Below are 27,300 nucleotides of genomic sequence, written 5' to 3'. Positions count from 1 at the left end.
TGAAGAGTTTTCAATCCATTAATTATATCCAATCCTTTTGGTTTATCATAGAAGTTATCGGAAATTACAATGCTGAAGGTTTTAAATAACCCATTGTTTGAAATTATGACCTGTCCCTTTTTCGGTCGTGCAGCTAAAAGTTCTTGCTTATTTATCAATCCCGTGTCCAGTAACAGTTTTCCTACGGGGGTTATTAGGTTGCGATCAGCTGATATAAAATGTACATAATGGTCTTCCTTTGCGGTAAGGGTGTTTGAAGAAATGCTAATCCTCTGTTTCGGTTCCGGCGGCGCTTCCAGGTCAGTTTCGGTAGAAGAACCATCGGTATCGGCGTCAAAGAATGGGTAAGGGTCGGCTGTGCGATCAGGCAGTTGCCGTGCCCTTGCTTCGCGTATTATATTGTTTGGAAATCGAATCACGTTGCGTTGCAAAATTCCACCTATTTCAGGAAATGGTACCTGCGGTATGTAGGGTACATCCTGCTGTAAATTGTTCCTATTCTCTATAACGGTGTTTTCCAGTGGCTCCTCAAACGAAATTAAATCACCAGATAAGGTCGTATTCTTATCCGTAGAAAAAATTTCTGTGGAGTTTGCTGCGGGCAAAAAATGGTGTGCGTTGTCCTGATCTTCGTCTGGCATCACTATCTCTTTAGATAAACTCGGAAGAGTTCTATTTATGTTAATAATTGGTGAGCGTTGAACCTTCCCCAGGGCGGGTTGTTCCGTCTCATCTGAACTGCTGCTTGTTTGTTGATATTTCGGCCGTTTTTCTCGGTCTCGATGTAGTTGTCTGACGCGTTGTCCTATTGAAACAGCGTCGACAGCTGTTTTCGGTATTTGGATTTTAAAATCGGGGTCTTTGACTTCCCTCGGGATGAGTGGTAAACAGGTGGAAGTAGGATTACGTGATAATGCATCAGCATTCTTATTTGTTTTTCCAGATTTATGGACAACCTGATAATCATATTCTAATAGTCGGAGCTTCCATTTCATGAGTCTTGATGTCGGATCTTTCACAGAATGCAGCCAAACTAATGGTCGATGATCTGTAACCAATGTGAATTTTGTTCCGTACACATACGGTCGGAAATATTTGACGGCGTATACCATTGCTAAACATTCTTTTTCCGTGGCTGAATAATTTCTCTCTGCTTTGTTGAGGCTGCGCGATGCATAAGCGATCGGCAGATCATTTCCTATTTCGCCTTGACTAAGCACGGCTCCAACGGCATATTCGGAGGCGTCTGTTGTAACGACGAATGGTTTGCTAAAATCTGGATATTGTAAAATAGGCTCTCGACAGAGTTCTTCACGTAACTGCTTAAAACTGTTTTCCTGTTCTTCAGTCCATTTGAATTTTTTGCCCTTTCCTAGAAGGTCAATTAAAGATTTTGCTTTTGTAGTGAAATCTGGTACGAATCTTCGGTAATATCCTACTAAACCCAAAAACTGTTGTATATTTTTCTGTGAGGTAGGCGTTGGGAAATCCTTGACAGCCTTTAATTTTCGGGGATCAGGTTTTACTCCCTGTCTTGAAATAATATGTCCAAGGTATGCAACTTCTTTTCGTAAGAATTCGCATTTATTGGTTTGAAGAGTTAAACCATGTTCTCGCAAACGGTTTAATAATTTCCTGACTTTAATGTTGTGTTCGTGTAATGACGCAGCGTAAACCACGATATCATCCAGGTAAATGAAAACGTCCGTTTCCTGGAGTCCAGTTAATACCTGATCCATGAGGCGTTGAAAAGTAGGTGGTGCATTTTTCAAACCAAACGGCATTCGTGAAAATTCATAATGTCCATTAGGGGTGGTGAAAGCTGTCTTCTGTCTGTCTTTCGGATCCATTTCTATTTGGTGAAACCCACTGGCGAGATCGAAAACGGAGAAGTATTTGGCTCCTCCGAGACGATCCAATATTTCCGTAATTTGAGGCAGTGGATATTTATCGGAAATGGTCTTCTCGTTAAGCGCACGAAAATCTATTACCATGCGCCAACGTTTGTTTCCTTGCGCATCTGGTTTTTTGGGTACAATCCACAAGGGTGAATTGTACGGAGATTTCGACGGAGTAATAATACCATCGGATAATAAGCCATTGATTTGCTTTTTTATTTCCTCTTGGTGTACAGGAGGGTAGCGATACTGTCTCGTGTTAATCGGAATCTCATCAGTTGTATGTAAGGAGTGCTTGAAATCAGATGCCTTCCCTAATTTATCTCCGGGGAGATAAAATCGATCGGGAAATTCCTTTATCAATGCGGTGATGCTACACCGTTCTTCTTTGTTCAGGTGACTCAAATTTAGCGTTTCGGAGATTCCCTGTATCCTATCTTCTCTAGTTTTGAAATTACAATGTTGACGTACCTCTGAATAAATATCTTCATCTGATGTGCTCAAAATGTCGTAAGGTTCCACGATTTGTGGCTCTATTTCTACGTCTATGGCTTCCTCGCTAGTGTTGGTTGCCATAACATGACATTTTCCTCCGTCGTTCAGGACGGCGGCTTCTCCTATGTAGAGTTGTTTGTGTGTTTTTATGCGTGGTAAATAGCCTTCTTTTATCCTTGGATTAGCTATTCTTATGGCAATCTGTTGAGATGTTCGGGCATCGATGCGATGTTTGGTCCGTACATCTGAGTCCTGCTGGTAATTTGAAAATCGAATAGGCCTGATGGGCTTATTTTTTAATACCAGTGTCCCATGGTAATAAGAAATTTCTGCTTCTTCCTGTTTTAAAAATGGGCTTCCTATAAGTCCATCTGCTTCTATTGCAAGGCGCTTCACTACGTAGAAAAACGCAGGAGCTTCGTGTATGTGAAGTATCGTAGTTCCTAGAGTGCGAATTGGATTTGTAGTAAGACCAGTTATTTGAATTTCTTCGCGTGAAACAATTTCTGCTCCTTCTCCTAAAACGTCAAGAACTACTAAATTTACGGATGCTCCACCATCAATTAGAAATTCTCCCGTGCCTGATTCCAGTTCTGGGATTTTGATTTTGATTCGTGGTGCTGGAGCTTCCTTGATGAGGGTTTTTCCTCGAAGCGGACAGTTCTTTGGCGAACTTCTTTGTTTTCGCTCATCGTGTCGCCTGTACGGTGAGCGCGATCGAAGTTTAAAGATTTGTTCGATTCCACGGACGAATCTCGCGAATCTCTTTGGAATCGCGGACTACGCGGTCGATTCTTGCAGAATTTTCCATCGTGTCCGGATGTTCCGCAATGCCAACAATACGATTTTGACATGCGATTCCTATCGAAATTTTTAAAAATTGTATACCGTTTCTCTCCGTCTCTCACAATTGACGAATCCGAACGGTTGGAGGGGGAACCGGAGGGGCTCCTGTGACGCAAGGTCCAGGCAGACGCTCGTCCTTCTCTTTCCTCCTCAAAACCAGATGGTCTCGTGCGTTGATCCCTGTGTCGGTCATATTTGCTTGGAGATAAGGGATATGACACTTCACGATCGCGGTAGCGAGAGTCCTGGTCATATGAATCTCGGCGGGACCACCTGGATGGTGATTCACTCCGAGGCGACTGTCGTCGATTCCTTAATCTTTTATCTATCTGTAGCACGGCGTCGTAAGCATCCTCCAGATTTTTTATATCCTTCAAGATAGCCGACACCTTCAGGGAAATCCGATCCGGTAATCCATCGATGAAGTTTTCAATGACGTCCTTTTCCATCAATTTGATAAATTCTTCAGCATGTGCCTCGTATTTTTCCCTCATGGCTCCGCGCGTACAGTAGACCAAGTGGCTTGTCCTATCGATGTATTGTCGTAGGCTTTCTCCTTCGCGAATATGTAGTTTCGCGATTTCCACTTGATAATATGATAGGCTCTTGCCGGGAGCGAACCGTTTCTTCAAATGTTGAATTAACGCTTTTACGGTAGTAAACTTGTGCTCTAATGTGCATCTACGTGCTGGCCCGACGAGCTTAGTAAGAACAATTGCCAGATACTCGGTTTCCGTACCCTCCGGAATCAAAGTTAACCCGTCCTCTAAAGTTTGCGCGAAACGAATCAAAGAGGGGTCTTCCCCGTTAAAGGTCGGAATTGTCGAAGTAATATTCTGTAAGCATGTCTTTTGCGTCAACAGCGACATAGAATTTGCAAGTGAAACCGTCAAGTTCATTATGTCAACGGAAGAAGTATTTGCAGCTGAATTCGGCATTTTTTTTTTTTTTTTTTTTAAATGTAACTAGAGAAAACTAGTATATTACCGAAACCTTTCAACTAGGAAAACTAGTATATAGAAACCTTTCAACTAGGAAAACTAGTATATTATTGGTATAAAAGCGTGACTAGCGAAAACTAGTATATTGCTAATAATATTGAGACGTAACTAGGAAAACTAGTATATTGTCAATACTCAGCTACGAGTAATTTAACGTAGTAAACCCAAAATTAAAGTGATCCTAAAATAATTGAACTATCCCACCGCTGTCACCAGTTCTGTTACGAGCCAGGGCCGCGAGCAGCACGAGTGGCCGGCGAAGGGTTATTACCCTAGGAATATGATATAAATTTGTTAGTTAAGGAACGCGGACGAACCCAATGCGAAATTGGGGAGCCGCTAGGATTATTGACAGCGAGGACGAACCTGACGCGAAGTCAGGGAGCCTCTAGGAATGGAGTCAAACGCAGACGAACCCGATGCAAAACCGGGGAGCTGCTAGGAGGTTGTATAATAGCACAGACGAACCTGATGCGAAATCAGGGAGCTGTTAGGATGCGGACGAACCCAATGCAAAACTGGGGAGCCGCTAGGTTGGATAAATCTCTGTTCGGACAATTGGAATGTCGCGAAAGAACCTGATGGTTAATCAGGGAATTGCTAGGATAATTAGTAAGCCTCGTAACTAGTATAATTTAATTGATACAATCCGAGCGGTAAGATTGTATCATGTGGGGACGTTCAATTACTTGGTTAGGATATTGGACGATAATTATGGGTTTAATGAATTTGAGTTAATTATTAAAGAAGACAAATATATTCTTACTATAGAGTTTCGTTCTACAAGTGTACTTGTGTCGCGAATGAACTGAATTTAGAATAGAAAAGAAATTGAAAGGTGATATTACCTAAGCTAAGACGCACGGTGTTGACGCACTGGCAATGCGGGGGACTCGGAGCAACCTTGTCACTGCCTAACAGATTTTAGACCGAACTCGCGGAATCTGTACGGTTAAACTTTGATTCAAAAGGAACGAACGTCCGATCTCACTGGTAGTTGACTTCCGAGATGCAGCACGACGCGACACTATTCGTGATTACGACAGTACTAGCCCACGAGAGTAGAAATGTAAGGGCTTATATAGCCCTGCAATGACGGGTGGTACTTGTCAGTACCCTTCAAGTGAACATTCGTATTTTGTCAACGACCAGTTGGTCGTGCGTACGTTTGTGGCCCTAAACTAACCTAAACAATTATGTAGATTTATCTAGGGAAAAACTCTGTTCGTTTATCTAGGACGGTTCCTGCCAGAGATGATATTGAACACCTGTTCGTCATCCGTAACAACAACTTCAAGAAAATTGTGGTTTTTCCAATACCAAGCGCCAAACAAATTTTTTTTTTTGACATGCTATGCATCATTTCCATGGAAATCTCCATGTTGTTCTGAAAGGGGTAAAGAGTGGTTGCAAGGTCTGCTCTGACCGAAGTATGCCTGGCGGTATAGACTTGAAACCTCAAATTATTGTGATACGTGCCCAGACAAACCGAGGATGCATCTTGGAGATTGTTTTGTGAACTATCAAACAAAAACCAATTACAGAGAGTAATATTTAGCAGATTTTGTTTTGTATAAAACGTAGAAATAAATAAATTATTGAAATTTTATTATTTGTATACATTTGGTCGAGTATAAAATCATTTTAAAGTATGTACCTGTAAAACACTCTGCCTAATATAGCCAAAATCGTCTCGAGTTGCTGGTTCGCCCGAGCGAAAAAGTCCTCGAGTGCAAAGGGTTAAACAATTGAGCACTGAATTCCATCAGCATTGGCCCCCCACACCATCGACCCAACTTTTAAACCACCTAACACCACCCAACAAGGAGTCGTCTAAAGGACTACGAAGATCCGGTTCAGAGACTTTCCAGACCTAACCAGACCTGTATATCCAGCCTTGAACCGTCGATTTCTTTCCCCCGGTAGATTGTATACTCGTACCGCCACCGGTCAATGAATAATGGCGATCCAATCGCGCCTCGGAATAAATTCAGACGGTATCGTTCACCCGATACAGTATTTACACGCCCTGGAATCCTTACATTTCACAGTTGCCCCCCTCACGGTGTCGTTTACACGGCCGGAAGACACGTGGTAAATCGCGCTGTCAATATAGGTAATCGCCGGCAATTTGTCCCACCGACCATACCTACATCGCGAAAGTAAACCCCTTCGCCCCGCCACGTCAAGCCACATTTACGTCATCGCGTGTATGTACTTATTGCGCTATAGTATCCACTCTTATCTTCCGCCTTGTGAACGCCAGCCACAACACGCGTCGCCGTCGCTTTGTTACCAACGCGAACCGCGCGCTATTTGCCACGGGATCTCGACACCGAGTACAATTTGAATCGATGCTTCAGCGGCGTCGCGTCGGTTGATCCGCGATTTTTTCCGAATTTTTTCCAATTTCATTTTTTCGTCGAACTCCCACGCGGTGTTCGGTGCGCGTTTTGAGTAATCCGATCTCGTGCCCAGAACAGTTTCCTACACGCTGAAAATGCCCCGGTTACAACCAAGAAAATGAATTTTTTATTCTCTTTCCAGGCCGTTTTTGAAAACAATTTTACGTTCATTCTTTCATTCATTTTAAAGATCATTTTTTTCCATATGTACCCGAGAACTTCTATGCTTACGTAGTTTTTCATTCGTTCATTTTTTAATTTAGCAATATCAACGTCAAGCGTCACATTTTTATTCGCAGGAATGTATATTAACGAATGCCACGCGCGTGTACCGCTCTCAACGTACAAGTTTCCATTTATGTCGAACGACGACGCTCCGTTCCGTCGAGAGTTCTTGTACCACAGAAAATTGCGAGCCTTCTTTAGCGACGCGTTATTAACAATTCAAATTGCATCGGTTGCTCGCAATTATCCCGACGATGGATTTCATTATGTTCGGGTAAAGCATCATTCATTGATACCGGAGAGAACCAGTTACGCCGTGTCCCCGGTTGAAAACAATTTCTTCAACTCGTTTACGCGCTAAAATTGTTGCGAACAATCGCTAAATATCATCAGCACGTTTTATAGATAGACTTCGGCATAAAAAATCCACTGTATTACCATGACATGAATATTAAAGCCGAATTCACTCGAAGCAACTCTGTAGCTAATTTACGGTTGCTAATCACACATAGGGAGGCTGATGTAATCCACAATGATCGAATTAAATGATCAGTGATAATTCTGATTATTAAAAAATTCATATTCGAGTCGCATCGATGCCCAAAATTAATTTTACAATTATTTTCTGCTGACCAATGGAGTTAGATTGAAAAATTGAGCAAAGCAAGTTGGGCGCGTGGAAAAAATCCGAAAAATTTCTGGCAGCATTTATGGACTTCGATTAGCCGGCAGAAAATTCCCAGTCGAGAGGTATTCGCGCCGGGAGTCTGCTTCCAATCGGAATTATCAAAAGGCAACATCCGGTGGGGCCCGTGAAAATATTTCCTTCGGCGAACCTGGCCGTTCGCCGAATGTTTCCGTGGAATCCCCTTTATTCTTCCGGCGCTCGTCGACGGACACCGGCCATTTACGCGCGAAAACGAGTGTCGACAGCCCTCCGACCGAGACATTTAAACATTCCGCTCTCGAGCCCGCCTTCTGTTCTCCATTAAATAAAAAAATAACGCACCGGAACCTCCCTTCAAACAAATACCACGTGGAAATAACTTTCGAAAGGAATCTCGAGGAAGAAAAACAATTGGCCAATTTGTTGTAGACGCACGGGGAATATCTGTCGCGTATGTCCCGGCAATTTTACAATTAAAAATAGAATGTTATTATTAGGAGAAAGCTGTCGAAGCGAGTGGGAAGTATAGTTCAAGGGTGAGAGAACGCGCCAGACGCGCTCGAAAGCCGCTAGTCGCACGATCGACCTCGCTCATTCACTTTGGAGCAGCCACTTGTTAGTGTCTCTACCTTGGAATCGCAGTCGCACCATTTCTATTTATATGTTTCCAATTATAAAATTCCTGTCCTGTTCCACTTTCGTCCAGTGCGATGCAAAGAATTCGCAAATACTGAATAGCCGTGCGAAAAAATTCGCGAAGTGCGTGGAACGTGAACTGACGTGACAGATAAATGTCAGAGTAACACGTATGAGCTTCAAGTAGAGCCGATGCACATTAAATGCACCGTAGTTGCGTATAATTAGCGCGCTCATACTCATTTTTATTCCTACCCTTCGTCGATTCTCTGGAGAGGAACGGAAAGATTCCGCCGTTGTGACGTCAAATTCGACAAAATTATGCGAAGCCACGCGACGATAACAGTCTGATATTGTAACAGGAGCGCATGATGTTGCAGAAGAGCTGACCAGGACGCCCGGGGACATGCCAGAAACTTTTCTAAGACACCTAGTCATTGCAGCAGGAGACTATGTCAGCGAAAGGGGTGGCATGATCGGGAGAGTATGCCAGGGAGGAGTCTAATTCACGAGAACCGTTCAATACTGTGTGTGACATTTTTCTAAGGAACCTAGGTATTATACTAGGAGACTATGACGCCAATGGAGGTATCTGGATCGTGCACGAGGCCTCTAGTCTCTATTCATATTCATAAGCAGCTCTCGATAGTCTCGATACTGGGAAATGTTTCTAAGAAGCCCAGGTATCGTGCCAGGAGATTATGCCAGCCAAGGAAGTGGCATCGTGGCAACGAAGAAAGTGAGGCGATCTTAGAAGTAGGCCTCTAACAATCCGTTTCTCTCCGAAATTAGATTTCAGCATCCGGAGAACAGAATGATACAGAGGGTGGCACGTATAGGGCCCATTTTTAGGCTCCGCGAGTTCAGCGATGCTCACCGTCTACCTCGGAGCTTTTTCTTTGGAAAGTCTAGACCTTCTGCCAGGCTCGTATGTCGCGAGAGTAGGTGGCACGAGGTTCCGGCAGCTAGTATTGATTTCAGCAGCTGTGTGGCTCGGTGTTTGGAGACACAAGCCTGCCATTTTCGACAGGAGAGTACGCTCGCCAAGGAGGTAGCTGAAATTGTGCCACCTGGTATTGCGCCGGGAGCCACATTGAATTCTTTTGGCGATGTTTGTAGCTGAAGAGGTACCTTCCACCAGGGAACTATGAGAACCGAGGTAGTAGATCTGGTACTTGATTAGGCATTCCCGGAGTTACTCTAAGCAGATCGTCTCACTAATATTTGTAACCAATTGTGCAGGGTTGTGTCAGGGACGTATGAAAGCCGAGGAGGTGGCACGGAATTGATAAATCTGTGATTGTAGTAAGAATTTCAGCAGTCGCTATAGCCAAGCTTTAGCTTCGTCGGGGTCGTTTATAAGCGAAGAGGGCACGTTGTATCAGAGAAGCATGACAGTCAAGGAGGTGGCAGTAATTACGCAGAGCTGAAACAGCAGCATGTTAGCATATGCAAATTGTCATAGTAACGTTTGTTACTAAAGGGACAAATTGTATCAGGGAATCACGAGTACCGGATAGATAGACATTTCGTCGGATACAGTCTCCATGTTCTTCCTTACAGTGTACAACGTCTGAGTGTGACATAGTGTAACAGGAGACCATGGTAAAGCAGTAGGCGGCGCGTACCGACGTACAGTGGTCCCTTTCAGCGATTTAGCTGGCCAAAGGTCGATTTCAAAATATTTACCTAGTGTGAAATTTTTGGTGCTTGCTATAGTTTAATATATGGGGGACAATGTATTAATATTTTGTTTATCATTCAGGCACCCATGAAGTGCTGTACTTCATCTAAAGTACGTGTCTTGCTGCTAAAATTCGATGAGACAGTTTTTATATGTATGTTTCAAGTAAGTTGTGTGCACATTTCCTTCGAGTATGAAAGTTTTGCAAGTAAGTATGGACTATACTTTCAACAATTTTGTATCTTTTTATTGCATATCTTTTGGTAATTATTTACATTTCAACACGATTAGTATGTAAATAAGATTTGTTACGATTGCAACACTTCACGAGTAATTATGTTGTACATCAGGGTACGTCCGGGAATTTTTTTAAGCGCGGTTGTAATTGTCAAAAAGGTTTGGGCTTACAGCAAAACAAAAATTAGCAGCCCGAGTCTGCCCGCGTTCTTTTTACAGCATTTTCTTTATCGCGCCAAGCGGCCCTTGCTTTCCAGACGTAAACACTTGAGATGAAATGATGTTTTTAAAATGCTTAAACAAATACAAAATGATACTATATGTGATTTGAAAACGTTGCGGGATTATTAAACATTATAAATAATTTTGGCCAGCTAAATTCAATGAAAAGGTTCGCTTCGAAAGCTTTTGAACAATTCGGATAATCTGGCAAGAAAATGTTTCGAACGAAAGTTAATCGATACTCGGTCATCTATAAATTCTAATAAAAAAATTTGACAAAAATTTCTTGTTTTAAATAAAAAATATGATCATGTTAATTTTTTAAATGCTACTAAGTATTTTTTATTTCATATTGTTGTAGCTGATGTCAAGACAAATCCAATTACCTACTTAACTACGGCTTTAAGTCTTAAAATAATGCTAGAATAATTTTGTCCAGCTAAATGGCCCGTTTAGACCACTGTGCGACGAGAAGCTCATTCAGCACCGTGTGGGAAGATGAAAATGCTTGTTATGAACACGTGACTCTCTCAGGAACTAGTTTTACAAAGATGGAAATGACTGCGGGGGTGGCCGGAGAAAGGGGTGGAGAGCCTGTTTTTTCCATGAACCCCGGTGTATTTTTATTAGCGCTGCATCCCGCGCAGCGACGCGTATAATAAACCGTGGATGAGCCGACTATGCTATAGGGTTTAAGGGCACGATGTACGTAACAGAAGCCGAGGAGAAAGAACGCGGCTCCATGAGAGATGGCGATGTCGCCAGCAATGAAAGGTTCTGTCACTGCCATGGGCATTCTTCATCGCAATTTCACCTCCGCTGCATTTTTTACTGGAACTCTTGTGTACCGCGGACAAAAGCAAGCTACTGCTGAAACTCTCGGTAAATGTAAAACAGCAACATCGAAAAGACAGGGACATAATAAATTTTTGAAACATAAAAAGATGTATGAAAAAATTGACACAAGTGCATGTGAAGCAGCAACCGCTTTAAAAAATTGCATAAGAGAATCGATGTTTCCGGTGACAAAGTGGTACTGCACAATAGTTAAAAATATGTCGCGTGCACGTGGGCAGCATCGGTCGTTAACGAGATTGATGCTGGTCGAGTAATTTTGTATTGTTTAATAGAGGGATTAATAGGAATGTCAAATGCAAGGGTGGGCGATTGAATTCCGGTAATTGCACAATTGATCGCGTCCACGGGCGTTGCATAATAATTTCACGGATTCGTCGCAAGATTGCGTCGTGATCAAAGACTGAAAGTTCGCAATTGCATTGTACAATCCATTTCAGCGCGTGTCAGCCTGGTATTTCATCATTCTGTCAACATTGCTCGAGCGACAACAATTCGGAAAAGACAAACTATGTATTTTAAATGAACTATTTAGCTCCGCATCGACCACTCGCGTGGGGATTATTAATTATAATAATTAGACTAAAAATTGTCTGCATCGATTGCGAGAAACAGAAACTAAATCGAATGTTATTTCTTCCCTTGATGATTTTAATAGAGGACACAAATCATATATATTGACATCTTCAAGTTTAAAAATTTTACAACAATTTTGAATTTCGTCTTCTCAATTTTGCTGTAAATGCATGAAGATCCGCAGTGTAATAATAATTTATCGTTAACTTCCTTCTTCATAATTTCTCGTACAATTCTGTAGAATTCAGTAGACTTTATGACTGCGTGCTCGAATTGATTTTTTCGATGGACAGTTACATATCAGGATACCGTTTTGCGTCGAAATTCATGGAAGTGTTTAAAATGATGGTGGGGGAGCGTCGCGACGCCAGGCGCCTCTTGGCCAGCTGCCAGTGTTATGGATTTTGCAGGCGGATTCGACGAACATGCTCGTTCGTCTCATTTAGGTCGCCGAAAGAATAGATTGCGACTAATCATCCGGATTCGATTGTTTTCCGTGAATGGCTGACTAACTGGGAACAGGGCAATTTGACACCGATCCCGAATTTTCGATGTTTACTCGAGTCGAGTGCCGCTGAGTGGTTCATGGAAGCTACTGTCAATCACCGACACTGCCTAATAGCCAGTGAATCAGACAAAGTGGTACTCAATTCATCAGAAAATCAATTTAAAAAATTTTTTTAAATAATCTTACAATTTCCACGAATTTCGCTGGTTTATTAATAAACATTTGTACGATTTTTTTTCTACGCGCAATAAAAATCAGAGCCTCACGCTCATGCAAATTTCGTGAACGTGAACATTGTGTGACTTTAATTACAGTCTGATTTATGGCGCGGCTTACGGGAAGTCGTTTACATGATAATCGTGTTGGCCGAGAAGAAAGCTTGATTCGTTGTTTACTTTTAATTTGATAGCGAGTTTGACCCCGTGCGGGATAAAAACTCTTACGTTAGTCCTGGTTATAAAACCGAGAACAACAAGTAGACCGTGACAATAGCAAAATAGCAAATCCACTAGATTCGTCGCGGGTTTGCTCGGAGCCAGTGTCAGTAACCACCGAGGCCGATGGATTTTCGAATTCAGCGAAGCGGAAAGAATTCGACAAGCCTGGCTCCCGGCCATAATTTTAGCACAACAATCCAACGAAAAGGCGTGCTTCCGCTGGATGCCATCCTGTCGGATGTCGGATCTCCGCTTCAAGAGGAAGCCCAGACGTTATCGATCCAATCCCGACATCCGGGAGCGGCGCGAGAGCCAAAGCCAGGGAAAATTCGATTGCCACTCGTCACGTGGAAACTTTCGAAAGGTCGTAGCAGAAATGATTCGCGGGTCGAGAGGGTGTTCACGGATATCCAGGGGACGTCAGGGATCTCGATGGAGATATCCATCCACTGGGAATAAAATGACATCTCAACGATATATAAAAAAATTTCTACATTTAGCGTGGTTTAACTATGTTTCCCGGCTGGAAAAAATTGTTTAACCTTTAACTACCCGCGCTGGTGTAAAAACTACACCAATACAATAATATATGTACTGTTTACAGCACGAGAGAAAACTAGCGGGAGGGGAACGGGGCAAGAGGAACGCAAAGGCAATCTTCTTAACCCCTTCCCTGCCCGCTAGTTTTCTCTCGTGCTCCGCACAGTAATCAGTCACACAGTGATACATGCGGTGTACTGAATACACCGCGCGGGTAGTTACGTGAAAATTCAGGACGCGGGTAGTTAAAGGTTAAAAATGGCCGCTTAAATTTTGATAAGGAGTCTTGCTTTGGCATTTTCAGGGGGCGGCAAGTTCAAATGTTCTCGAGATCGCGGAGTTTGGCTCCTCCGAACGAAAACGAACGAGACCCTCGCGTGACTCAAGGGCCGCCCTTGTCTGTTCCGGCTTTTTCGCCGGGAGAATCGATAGTTTGAATTAATTGACCTACATCGGCGCCGAGGACTCGCGCGACCTCATCATTAGGTACGTTGCGAACGAACCGATATGCAGGTCGCTGTACACGTGGACGAACTATGAATACCGTAGCGACGAGCAGGTGGCTCAGCGTCGCGAATTTATTTATAACGCTCGGCTAGCCGTTCAACTATACTATTCTTTCGCACGTGTCCTGTACAGGACGACTCAAAACACGGGCCACAATGGCAGACAAAAAACGCGCACGGATCTGCTCCGAACAGGCCGATTGTTTACAATCACCGCGCTCTGACAAGTTTGATCGATGGGATCATTACTGATTCCACACACTTTAAATCAGAACAACTTTTTTTATGAATGGACCAAACGACTTCAATTTCTCTGTAAGGCTAGAAAAATTAGTTTAGCAAATGATGTGTAAAAAATATGTTGAAAGAATGCATTTGGACGGAATTGTGAGAAACAATAGTAAAAAATTGATTATTGCAACTTTTTTAGCTGGACCAATAACGAAAATTCGAAAGATGTGTCTGGTCGATTGGTATAAATGATATACGCTCTGAAAATTTCATTGAAATTGTTTAATTGGTTTACGAATTATAAACGATCAAAAGTGGTAAAACTTGCCACTTTATGGTACACTAGAAACTACCACTTCTGATCGTTTATAATTCGTAAACCAATTAACCAATTTCAATGAAATTTTCAGAGCGTACATAATTTGTAGCAGTTGACAAAACACATTTTTGAAATTTTCGTTATTGGACCAGCTAAAAAAGTTGTAAAAATCAATTTTTAGTATCGTTTTTTACAGTTCCGACCAAATGCATTTTACAACTTATTTATTAGACGTCATTTACTAAACTAATTCTTCCAGCCTTACAGAGAAATTGAAGTCGTTTGGTCCATTCATATAAAAGTTATTCTGATTTAAAGCGTGTGGAATCAGTTGTGCTCCTTACTGTATATATTTCTACAATCCATTATCATTGGAGAGAGCTTAAAATCTCAAAGTCAAAATGATGATGTTTTAAAATTGCAATGTTCCTGGAATATTAATATCTTTGGAAAATAGTACTAGAGACATTTTTCCACGAATTCGTTTCCATCGCAAAAATGAAATTCTCATTTTTCCCCGTCTATTTCGCAAAATGTTTTTCCGCCAGGTGAAACGTAAACGCGCAAAATGGATTTATGAATATTAAATTATGATATTAATTGATCGCTGACGCAAACGGAAGAACGTCGGGGGATTCTTTCAGAAGCCCGTCCGGATTTTCAATTCCCCACAGTGATGACATTACTAATTAGCAAATCAGCAATCAACGGATTCATACCGCCCGCGCGTTTCCCTCGAATTAAGCCAACGAAATGCAGGATTAGCGTCTACATTTCTGGCGTATCACGTGGGCACAATCGATATTCCCTTGAATCTCTGCCAATTCGATGGCAGGCTCGCATCCGCCCGTGTACTCTCATCTCGCGGAACAACCGATGCGCATGAAACGACTCGCGAAATTACAGGAAATATTTTACGACAACGATTTTACGCGCGCGTACTCCCGTAATGATATCCCCTCTCACACCTGCGCTTTGCTTTTTCATTGTGGCTTGGGCACAATAACGCTTCCGGTGTTCTTCGGAGCCATTGAGCATCCGGTTTAATTCGCGATAGAAGTTTCATCTAAGTATTCTCGAGAAGGAAAAGATGCATTCCTTTCCGTTTATCTGCAAACTTGTTCTTCCGTGGAGTTCCCACTAAGCTACCATTAAGAAACGGTACAGAATTTGTAAATGAAACGGGTTGTTAGTCCGCGTCGATATCGTAATAATGAAATTTGTTGAGTAATGACGATGTCTTAGTAAAACTTGCCGGCGATACACCCTGCAGTTTCCAAGTTAATACTCTACCGGCGGTGGTTTCAAGGGAAACTTTTCAATGTTCGGAAGATAAATATAAGCAGAAAGTATCGGGACCGCCTCCGGTATTTCCCCGTTTCGCTTCGGAAAACAATTTCACCGAGACCTTTGATATTTTGATCGACTCCTATGAATTGTTTTTCAAATCCGCGGGGGTGTACAGTGAATTCACGAATTGTAGCAGTTTCAAAGTCCGCTGGAGAATTTCGCGAACGGCCTCGGACGAAGATTTATCAGTTACAGTCGAAGGCTTTATCAATCGCCTTGACCGTGAAGTCTCGCGGCGGCCGGTTGCGCAACGAAATTCCCACGAAATATCGTTCGGGGGTCAAAGTCGAGGAGATTGTTGGCAACAGTGCGAGCTTGCGAACGCGCTCGCGCGCAGGGCTAACGAAAGTTTCTATTTTCTGGTTAAACATCGCACGCCGCCGGCCCGTAATACTTCGCGGAACGAAAACAGCCCGGTAAACATTCCGCCGCCGCGTCCATATAAATAAACCGAGGCAAACACCGCCGCTAGCACATTTAACCAATGCGAAGTCACCCCACAAATCAACCCCCAACGCGATTATAAATTCCAACGTGGCCCTATACATCGTTCCCGTTGGTTCCTGCGGTTCTGCGAACTCCGCTCTCTACCCCGAGTCTACCCCGAAAGGAACGAGAATTTTCAATTCAAATCTTCCGCCCTTCTGTTAGCATTGTGGCGGGAAGATGGGTTTAATTTCAATTGGTTCGGTGCTGCATTGCTAAATGTTTCAAAATTTCAATTTCAATTGCACGACGCTTGTTCGAATTCAAATGTTAATTCTTTAAAATTAATATCCTATTAATAGGCTTTTCAATAATTGTGATGTGCCAAATGGAAGCTTGTGGAAATCTTCTTTTACACGTTCGGAGAGAAACATTGGAGAAAACAGATCCCGAGTCCCCTAATTGGCCACGTGCCCCGGAACCCTTCGGCAACGGACTGCCTTGACCCGCGTACGTGACTCGTCGCGAAAACCGCGCGAATTTCAAACGGCCGAGGAGCTTCGCCGGCGAAATATTTCCTAGAAGAGGATGTCGAGGCTGCCCGGTCAAAAATCTGCGGGGTTTTCCAAGAATTCGCGAGGCTGCCGGCCCGCAGCTATAAATCGTATTCATCAGTCGATTCCGTCGAGGTCGATTTCACCTCGTGCCGCAAAAAAAACCGTTCGAACTCGATTCGCAATCGGCTGCACAACGTCGGAAAAAGTTCGATCAATTTCGCTGGGAACGCTCGGGATCGCGATTTCGTTTACAAGACAAAATTAGTTGCTTCGGTCAGTTTCATTTACGCAGACTCTTCGCGTTGCAGCAAATTTAAACCGGCCACCGGAAAACATCGATATACTCGGCGTGTGAAACAGCGAGGTACATCAACAATAGAAATAGATTGTTTCCACATTTTGTTAAATTGTAATTGATGAGAACGAGTTCTGAAGCTTGCTTCCTGCAGATATATTCGATGTTTTGACAATCTACGATTTGTTGCAGCAATCTATCCGAGGCGCCAACGTGATTCCAGGAGCCTCTTCATAAATCAGTCTGGACTAAGTATTTCATTTTATCGTGCTTCTCGCTAATTTAATACTTAACACTAAACCTACAGACCACTAAAAGCGATTACAATGTTTTACGTTAGAAAAATGACGAGGCTCTGTTTGTTTCGATTGGGTGCAATTTATTTGGCAATATCTGCTTGGATAAAGAAATTTATCGAATCAATTTTCATGTAAGCAACTTTATAATTTCAATAACTGTGAAATGAAAAATATAAAACCGGTCATTTAACCGGCAGTGGTAGGTTTAGTGTTGGAGAACTAATAATTCCGAGTAAAATATTCCCTACGATTATCGTAAAGACTTTATTTCGATTTTTCCGCGAACATTTGCAAACATATTTTAACAGGTCTATAAACGTCAACTATGGAAAACGAGTGATTTCACAGACAGGCAGCCGACTCGCGTTAAAAATAAACTAATTGACAAATGTGAGCGTTCCGATGTGCATAAATTTGCAAATGTGCCACGAATGCATATTAACCCAGTGACGAGTGTATGCACCAAGAATAGCGAATCTCTGAATCACCAGAATCGCTGACAAATCTATTACGACTGTATATTTCGTCACTTTCGGTTGCCCCACCGATGGAACTGATACTGACGTACGTGGATGATAATGATTCGGCTACGTGCGCGAAAATGTTAATTCGATTTATGACGTTGCTTCCGGTGGGATTAAAGACGATGACGTGGTGCGAACCGACACCGACAATCAAATTTTCATCGTGGGAACCGAGCGACAAATTAATCAGGCGATTCACGCTGATAAATATTCATAAATTCCGGGGAAAAAGCTCGCCGAGGGATCGATTGAAACTGGCCCGACGATTCTACGAATGGAAAATGCCAAACTGTTGAATCAACTTCGCCAACGACTGACATTTTAAACAAAATATTACGTCAAGAATTCGAAATACAGTCAGCGGCAATAATAAGTGGGCACCCTTAAAAATCGCATAACTTTTAAGAAATTGGTCCAAAGGACTCGAAATGTTTCAAGATGTTAGACCGGCTAGTTCGCCAGAGAATAAGTAAACAAAAATTTATTACGATTGCAATTGGTAGGAATTATACAAAATTTTTAAAAATGATGTTTTGTCAACTTTTTTATCTAGGCTTTGTAACGGTAATTTAAAAAATGCGTTTTAAAGATTTCGGTAACTTGTATGCATACTGAAAATTTCATCGAAATCGGTCAACATTGCAATCAGCTACATACATTTAAAGATAAGAGCTTAAGGGTGAAAGTCGCAGATTTTTAGCCTTGCCAGGGCATTTCGCCCTTACGTGATCATCTTTAAACGTTTGTAGCTCATTGCAATGTTGACCGATTTCGATGAAATTTTCAGTATGCATATAAGTTACCGAAATCTATAAAACGCATTTTTTAAATTATCGTTACAGGCCCAGATAAAAAAGTTGACGAAACATCATTTTTAAAAATTTTGTATAATTCCTACCAATTGCAATCGTAATAAATTTTTGTTTACTTATTCTCTGGCGAACTATCCGGTCTAACATCTTAAAAAATTTCGAGTCCTTTGGACCAATTTCTTAAAAGTTACGCGATTTTTAAGGGTGCCCACTTATTATTACCGCTGACTGTAGGTCACTGTGGCATTATATTTGCACTATTTATACTTTTTAAAATATTTTTAGGCCACAACGCTTCGGTGCTGTCGTTCAAAGGCCGAGCTAGGTGTACCAGCTTCCCGAAAACTGCCGGCATCAATCTTCCCTAAACACTTCATCCTGAAGAGTCATCAGCCGTACCCACCGCTGGGGCAAGATTGCCCAGAAACGTTGAACTGGGCGCGCGACTATTCACTCGGAAACGAGAGCGGTCGCGAAAAAGAAGGAGAAAATGAGTATCCACATAGAAAACCTACCTTGAGGGAGGCCATGTCGGACACGGATCGATGCGTCTGAATGGTTTCCAACTGGTCTAAACACCAGTCCAGCTCCTCCATCGTCTCCACGGCTAGCTTCTGGTAGTTGTCCTCTGAAAAGCGAAAGGAAACGGAGCCGTTAGAGACGACGTTTGCCCCAGAAAGAAAATCCCACAGATCTCCGTCGAACGAGATTAGAAGATTTTTTTGCGATGGGGTTTCGACAGGTTTGGAAAAGTTTCAACCACTTTGAACCAGTTTGAAATGGTTGGGAAACGGGAGAGGCAATCTTCAGTGGTCGTACAGTGGGGATTTCAGAGCATGTGTCGCAACAGGCTCCTAAGAATAAGAGGATCGTCGTGCAGTGAGATACACGCGGATGGTATTACATTAGTGCTCGCTAATTGAACTACTGGCGCCGCAGAGTGGGGGGAGAAGCTCTAGGTAATCTTTACAGAATGCAGGGAACGGATGATGGCACTGCTAGAACGTTTCCCAGCCCCGGGCAACCGCGGTTGGATAGTTTAACTGAAAACCGTGCGTGCAGGCGGTGCGGAATATGCTGGCACGAGATACAAGCAACCTATCTCCTGGTCTAGAATTGTTCTCCTGTGTGATTTTTATTTTACCAAGCCAGTGCAGTATTTTTCGCCGAGAAAGTTTCTCTTAAAAATTCTAGCCTGGGAAGTATGTTTAGAAGAAGTCCAAAGCGAAATATTATATTTTAACCCGGCGTTGGTAAGGTGGGAAAATGTATCGTAAGTGGTAAAGGTGGGGTCTCACAGACCCACCGAAATAATATAATGTGTTATAGAAATAAATACCTCTTTCATAAATATAAGATTAGGTATTGCTTAAGAGGCTTGCAATTTATCAGAGTAAAATACTTAACTAATGAAACATCTTTACAATGTTACTTATAATCAATCTAAAATCTCTGGGGTCTCTGTGAGACCCCACCTAACTAACGCCTGGTTAAAAAATTTGTTATGGCGAATCAAGGATTACCGATTTATATAGAAAAAAGTTTTAAGTCGATCGGACACATAGTTCTCGAGATAAAAATTTTTAATCATGGCATGTTCCTCGCCGGAAGAAAGTTATGGGTTTTATAAACAAATTCGAAACCAGCACAGAGGGATGACTTAGAACACCTACAATTTTTAATAAAAATCGCTGGAGGTTTTTCTGCGAGAGAACGACCATTCCATTTCACAGGAACGGCGAATTTAATTTGTAAGATAGATGGCGAGGAATAAGTTCGCATTGATATCACGACTTCCCGCGTTTGAAAAGCCGTTCTTTGAAGTACTGATACAGGATCAGCAGAGATTACCGAGCCTGGGAGACTGCCACGAGGATTCAAATTTTTAATGAACACTCTCGAAAATGATCTCGTACCGGTGAAAGGTCAAAAGATACCACCTCAATGGAAGAACTTATTAGAGCGTCAAGGAGATTATCAGGAGTGGGCGGAAGTAAAAGGAAATATGAAACCCTGCGGAAGATGGAAGGTTGCATAAACATGGCCAAACAGAAACGGAAAACAAGAACGCGAGAGGCAGATTGACGTCAGAATATTGGCAGACACGTGACTCGAAGATCCAACAGGAAAACCGAATTAAAAGCAGAAGTTACCTTTTCACTGGAAAATTCAATTTTATGAAAATTCAAACGTTCCATGAATAGACAAACCTTGGGATAGCAAATTATTCCCTGAAATTTTGCAGGCCTCAGTTTTATTCTAACGGGAATTAATGGAATCCAAAATTTACCTCCGGGCGCCAAAATCCGGGGCTGCGGTGTGCTGCTGCCCTGCGCGCTGTTGCTCCTTCGTGATCTGCAAATAAACATTCAAGTGATTCACAGTCAGAAAATAAATTAGAGAGACCAAAAATTTTAAACAGTCTTTCAACCCTATGCACTCGAAGCAATTTCAATTCCAAAATCAAGACATTTCGTTCAACCCAGGTAATTTTCATTCTATGTGATCTTTTTTACATGATGCACATCAAATTGAACCTGTTTTCGGACCAGTTGTTGCATTTGGTCGGAATTGCGAAAAACAATAGTAAAAATTGACTGTTACAACTTTTTTAACTGGGCCAATAACGAAAATTCAAAAGATGTGTCTGGTCAAATGGTATAAATTATATACGCTCTGAAAATTTCATTGAAATTAGTCAATTGGTTTAACCATGGATTAAACCAATTAACCAATTTCAATGAAATTTTCAGAGCGTATATTATTTATACCAATTGACAAAACACATTTTTTAAATTCTCGTTGTTGGGCCAGCTAAAAAAGTTGTAGAAATCAATGTTTACTATTGTTCCTCATAATTCCGTCGAAATGCATTTTTTTCAACATATTCTTTACACATGATTTACTAAACTAATTCTTCTAGCCTTACAGAGAAATTGAAGTCGCGTTTCGTCCATTCATAAAAAAGTTATTCCGATTTAAAGAGTGTTGAATCAGTTATGCTCCTTACTGTAACAGTTGAGCTTTTTCTAATTTATAAAATACACACAAATTTAATAATGTTAAAGCAGTTTTTGAATAATAGATTGCAATTTTTACTGGCGCCTCAGACTCGCCATTCGAGTGCATCGAGTTAAATGATTAAAAACTCCTTGAAAAACGATATCGTGACAATACTCACTTGTTCGTGGGCACATTAGTGAGCGACACGAAGTTGTTCCTGACCGAGCGCAAGGACGCAAGGATTTGCGCGAAAGGCGTGACGATGAGGTCCTCGCCATGGCTGTAAATAGAGGAGACATAGTTAGCGCCTCGTGTCCCGTCGTCGTCACAGATGAACAGGCGTAGAGGGTGGATAAACTGTCGGAGAGGGGCGTGGAAATGGGAAGAGGGCGTGGCGGAGTGGAGGATAGTCAGATTGCAACAAACTCTTTTCTCTACTTGATATTTCGAAAGCTGCCCTCTACCAACATGCAAGCGTGGCGTTACAAAGTTGCGAACTGTACGCCGTCTCAGTTTCTCCGGCAACGGGATACTCTGTTGTGCAACATTATGCAGTTATCGTGACTGCCGGAGCGGAACTCGTGTCGCGTCCGTGACTGGAAAGGAATTTCCAATGGCAGGTGTCATAGGTTCTTTGCTAAACGGCAAATGGAATAGTTCCGCGAATATCTTGTAGCATATGTATTCAGTCATACCCGGGTCGTACGAGTTCACCGAGTCAGGTGGATCGAGGTGGCGCGCGTGGCTGGGGATGGGGAGGGGAGCGGACACGCCCACCGGGTAGTAGCTGTCAATTGGGGGTCCCTTGTTGTATGTCTACGGCAATTTAAATGGGGTCCCGTGGAAATCACCGACACAGATTTCTCCGACACGGTTTTCACCGACAACATTTCATTAATTTTTTATTTATTAATTAATTAATGTGGATTGAATGAAAATCAGTGGAAAACAAAATATGAAACCGAGTGTTCTTGAATGAATGAATTAATAAATAAAAAATTAATGAAATGTTGTCGGTGAAAACCGTGTCGATGATTTCCATGGGACCCATTTAAATGTGTGAGGATTTTTTTGAGAGCGCAGTGGTTGTCCAACAGGACAGTGCTTGGCAATGGCAGTGGTTCAGGAGAACAGCAGTTGTTCGAGAAAATAATGAATGAGGCAAGGAATAGCGATTGTAAAGGACAGTGGTTCGAAAATAGTTGGTCGTCAAGCAAGACAATAATTATCGCAGAAGCCAGTGAATGCCAAGAGGAACAGTAGTTACGCAAGAACACAGTGACCAGGAAAAAGAATGACGGTTGTCAAGAAGGACAGTGGCTCTCAAAGCAAACAGTAGGTCTCCAGAAGGCCGATGGTGTCGGGATGAACAGTGATAAAGGAAACAGTCGTTGTCAAAACAATCAATGATCGTCAAAACGTAGACAAAATTAGAGTTCACATTGACATCTGGGTGCCTGCTGCCCTCTTTCCCAAACTAGTTTCCTATTAATACCCAGTTCTTAATCTGTCCGAAATAGTTGGAACGGTCGTGGATCTCTAATTCGAGCCGACTTGGATCCGAAAAAAACATTTCTGTTTTTAATCTCGGCGAATTTATTAATCGGCTACGTGTTCGATCAAGTATTTTTCATGATAATCAGGATTCTGAGATTTTCTTTATGAAATTTACTCCTGAACGAATTCTTCGGATTCAAGAAAACTTTTCCAGTCTGTTTCCATCAGCCTACGGAATTTTCTGCATTATTCAAGAATCGATATTCATTCTCAGCAACAAGGTAGCCGGGTAATTTCTTCGACAAGCTGGGAAATACGTCCGGATAGAAGGTGTTCGAGGAAAGAGTAATTTTCATATGCAAATTCCGGGGCTCTGGTATTTATCAATAATTCAATCATCCGCGGGATTCAGAAATTCGGCTGCTGATGGAACGTAAATTGGAAAACTTGTTAAATAATTTATCATTCACCCGAGAGTAGAATTATCCGGGACGAGCCCGGCGAATCGATTATCGAAATTTATTCAAGCTTTCATATCCGGATTACGAATTGTATGCTTCTCGCGGATTTAATAAGGGCCGCGAAATATGCTGGACCGGGGCCGAAAGAATTTCCACGCGACAAGCGACACGTGACTCCTAATTAACTAAATAAATTACGACTCAGCACGCACCGTTCTAATTAACAAAATGTAATTAGAGAAACTCGTCAGCCGAATGAATTTGCTCTTGGAGAAACAATCTCGACGTCGGAAATCTTTGGTCACCGACAATCTTCGAGTCGGTATGCGCGGAGCTCGATATACAATTGTATACAGTGCGGAAGCCACATAGTGATTTCTATAGAATTTTAAAAATTAATAAGAAGCGAATGAAAGCGTGAAAGGCAACATTGCAGACCCACGAGCAGCGAAATGAAAATATAAAAATTTATACAGCGAGGAAAAGATAAATATGCAATACACTCAAGTGATTTAAAAATACTTTGATCAAAGGAGTGATAAAATACCGAGGTGCCAAGTGCATTGTGGATTCAATTTGCTATTTCATATTAACAAATTGATAGTACAGTCAGTAGCATAACTGATTCCACACGCTTTAAATTAGAATCTTCTTTATTTTAATTAATACAAAGAATCTTTTAAATTTTCGTTATTGGGCCAGCTAAAAAAGTTGTGAAAATCAATTTTTAGTATTGTTGTTCACAATTCCGACCAGATGCATTTTTTCAAAATACTTTTTAGACGTCATTTACTGAACTAATTCGTCTAGCCTCACAGAGAAATTGAAGTCGTTCGGTCCATTCATATAAAAGTTATTCCGACTTAAAGTGTGTGGAATCAGTTATGCTCCTTATTGTATATTTAATAATTTGGAATTACCGAGGTAGTGAATTATTTATTGACATACGTATGATATCGATTGTGGAGTATGAAAATGTATTGCAAATTGAATTATACGTTCTGCAGGTAAGGAAAGGTATGGAGGCAAGCATTTTTCCTCGAATTCATCTTCATTTATGTTTCCACTTTCAACGTTATAATATCAAGAGATCGTTCGCGGAATCCAGTCTAATCGGATCACATGCTCCCGCAGCGTGTAATAAATGATTCTGCGAGGTTCCAGTAAAATTGCCATAAGGTCATAGGTCGTATGGGCGTTTACGGGTCACCTGAGCGTCGCTAAACGACGTATTATCCTAACGCAGTAATTGATATTCACGGATTAATGAACCTAGCCTCGTTACTTAACGATTCGCGCGTACGCTAATGATCAACGTGCACTGCACCCGAAAATTCCCTCCAATCATCGCCCGATGACCGCGGACGACCAAGCAATCTGGCTCAATATCCGAGCAATCAATTTCAGACATTAATTAATATTTCGTAAACCATTGCGATCTCTCCGCTCAACATTTTTCTGCATAGTCCTTAAACATTGGCAAATAAATCTAGAAAATTTCAAATTTTTATGCTTACTGATTCTGTTTTAAAAAATGGATACGACTCAATGGATCGTAGTTATTTCGAGAACGAAAATTTATTCTGCGTGTGTGTTGATTCAGCGCTAACTGTCCGGTTTTTGTTCGACTGCATTTCCATTTCCATCGCAAACCGTTTCATTTCGAGTACCGAGATGCATCGTTTTGTATTTTCGTTGAACTATAAATCCCGGGAATTATTCAACTGTAATTCCGCGCCGTGAATTAGGGGTGAATCGCGTGGCAAAAATCGCTCGGAAATCGAGCTGTCCGCTGGACTCGAATGCGCGATTGCTTTCGTCGAAACAGAGACACGTCCGTCCCATTAAAACCGCCAATGGAGAATTCCGATTCGCCCGACGGGAAAACGAATAGAACACAGGACGCGGAACGTTTCAGAGAACGTCGAACGAATTCCTCGTTATTCATAATTTAAACGCTGGCATTCATAAATTCCGCTTGCTCCGAAAAATCACATCTACAACTCCGCCGTTCGCTAAAAAATTCCATTCAGACAATTAAGAATATTTCGCTGTTGTAATTTTTCACGGAACAATTTTTCGAGGAGAAGAGTGCGTTGCGAGAATAAATCTCGAAGAATTCTGGCTCTGAAGACTCTTTGAGGGTAAATTCTCATTGAAACCGCGATCTTTTTGTTGCTGGAACAGAGGCGGACGGAGAAAGGGAGAATGAACGACAGTCTACTATTACAAATTAGAGGAAAACCCGAATATCGTTGACGCGCAAGAGCCACGTCGCGCAAAAACGGGAATTTCATATTCACCTTGCGGATTTCGTCAGGCAAAAACCGGGATGCTGTTCGCCCGTGACGAGAATTTCAATACCGCCCGGTCACCGTCTCGTGGACAGTGAATTAACATTCTTATTAAACGTTTTCAAAGCGTGTGGAAATTCGATATACATCAATGGAAATATTCAAAGGAATTTAAAAGAGCCATTGAAATTTTTAATCCTTCTGAACGCCGATCTCGTTATTAGGGAAGAAATTGTTTAACCATTTCGAATGATGGAATAAAATTGGAAGCTCACGTACGCAAATTATTTATACAAATCAAGATTATAATTCTTATAATCTGCAGCCGCGGCGCTATCGAAATCACAAACAGCCGTCACAGCAGCTGCAATCCCGTCGGAAATTGCGTTTCAAGGCTGCACGCCGCTGTTGCCACCGAAAAACAAAAATTAAGCGTCCGCTGAATCCCCACCTAACGAAAGCGTAATCAGCAAATTGACTGCAATTTCCCATCTATTCAGACGGGATTGGATATCAAATTTTCTTTTCCTCCTACGATATTCCCGGACATAGTATCGACCATATCCACTCTCCTGAACAAACACAATTTATTAACCGTTGAAAGCTGTTCCTCTCTTTTTTCCCCGGAATCTTTAATGCTATTCGTTGACAAACAATTCCGAAATGAAGTTTAATTAAATGCCACTGCCACTTTCCGTAGGAACACCGACTGGCTCACGCTCGTCACGCGTTTAATTGTATTTGTTACCACGTTTTCATTATTTTTCAACAAGTGAAAACTCCCGGTGTCGTAAATAACGTCCCTGGAAAACTGTAAACGAGCTGCTGGCCCCGCTCCAAAACGCGCACTTATTTCCCCCGGACTATTCATTATGCAGATGCATCAAACCGATAAACACTAATAAATGTTACCCGTGAATGGGTTCCTTGAACGTCCGCCAATTATTGCTATTGCGGAACACTCCGCGTTCTACGATTAACCATTCCCCCCGAAAATGCATCCATCGTGTGTGAAAACCGAAAAGTATTGACCGATCGACTTCAAACTTTCATAGATATAATGTCATTTCTGTTTCACTATAAGTCCGTCGCAAAATCCATTCCGAGAAGCTTGTTTTTCAGGAAAACAACCGATCCCCTAACACAATCGCCCGGATCGCCAATTAATTGATCAACAGCTGTATCGCCGATACCGATCAACCGTTCAAGAACCGTCGATCAAGCTTTATCATTCGACCTCAGTGATCAACACTCGACACCTCATCAGTCAGTAGTTATCTGAATCACACTCGAATCCGTTCCCAGAAGCGTATCGCGTTCGTGGATCTGGATCGATAGAAATCCAGAAAAAACGATTGACCGGTGTCTAAAAACGGAACAAGGTGATTCTGGGAAGCGTCTCTCGTGATCGATCGAGAAAAGATCAACGGAAATCTGTGAAGCAGCAAACAAACCCTCGTCAGACGCAATTTACCGTTCGGTCGGGGGTCTGAA

At 42.0% G+C, this 27,300-nt stretch overlaps 1 protein-coding gene across 25 annotated transcripts in view; it reads right to left on the bottom strand.

Moving 5' to 3' along the window:
- Dnc (phosphodiesterase dunce) overlaps positions 1-27,300 on the bottom strand; it is a 393,758-nt gene that overhangs the window by 29,556 nt on the left and 336,902 nt on the right. For all 25 annotated transcript variants that reach the window (XM_076444511.1, XM_076444517.1, XM_076444512.1 and 22 more), the window contains 3 exons: positions 21,733-21,834; positions 20,842-20,906; positions 19,067-19,179 (listed from right to left, as the gene is read on the bottom strand). In XM_076444511.1, the coding sequence (XP_076300626.1) occupies positions 19,067-19,179; positions 20,842-20,906; positions 21,733-21,834 (280 nt within the window). The remainder of the gene's footprint in view (positions 1-19,066; positions 19,180-20,841; positions 20,907-21,732; positions 21,835-27,300) is intronic.

The sequence above is a fragment of the Lasioglossum baleicum genome, chromosome 20 (assembly GCF_051020765.1).
Source record: "Lasioglossum baleicum chromosome 20, iyLasBale1, whole genome shotgun sequence".
Classification (NCBI taxonomy): domain Eukaryota; kingdom Metazoa; phylum Arthropoda; class Insecta; order Hymenoptera; family Halictidae; genus Lasioglossum; species Lasioglossum baleicum.
This window is presented reverse-complemented; position numbering and strand designations above follow the sequence as displayed.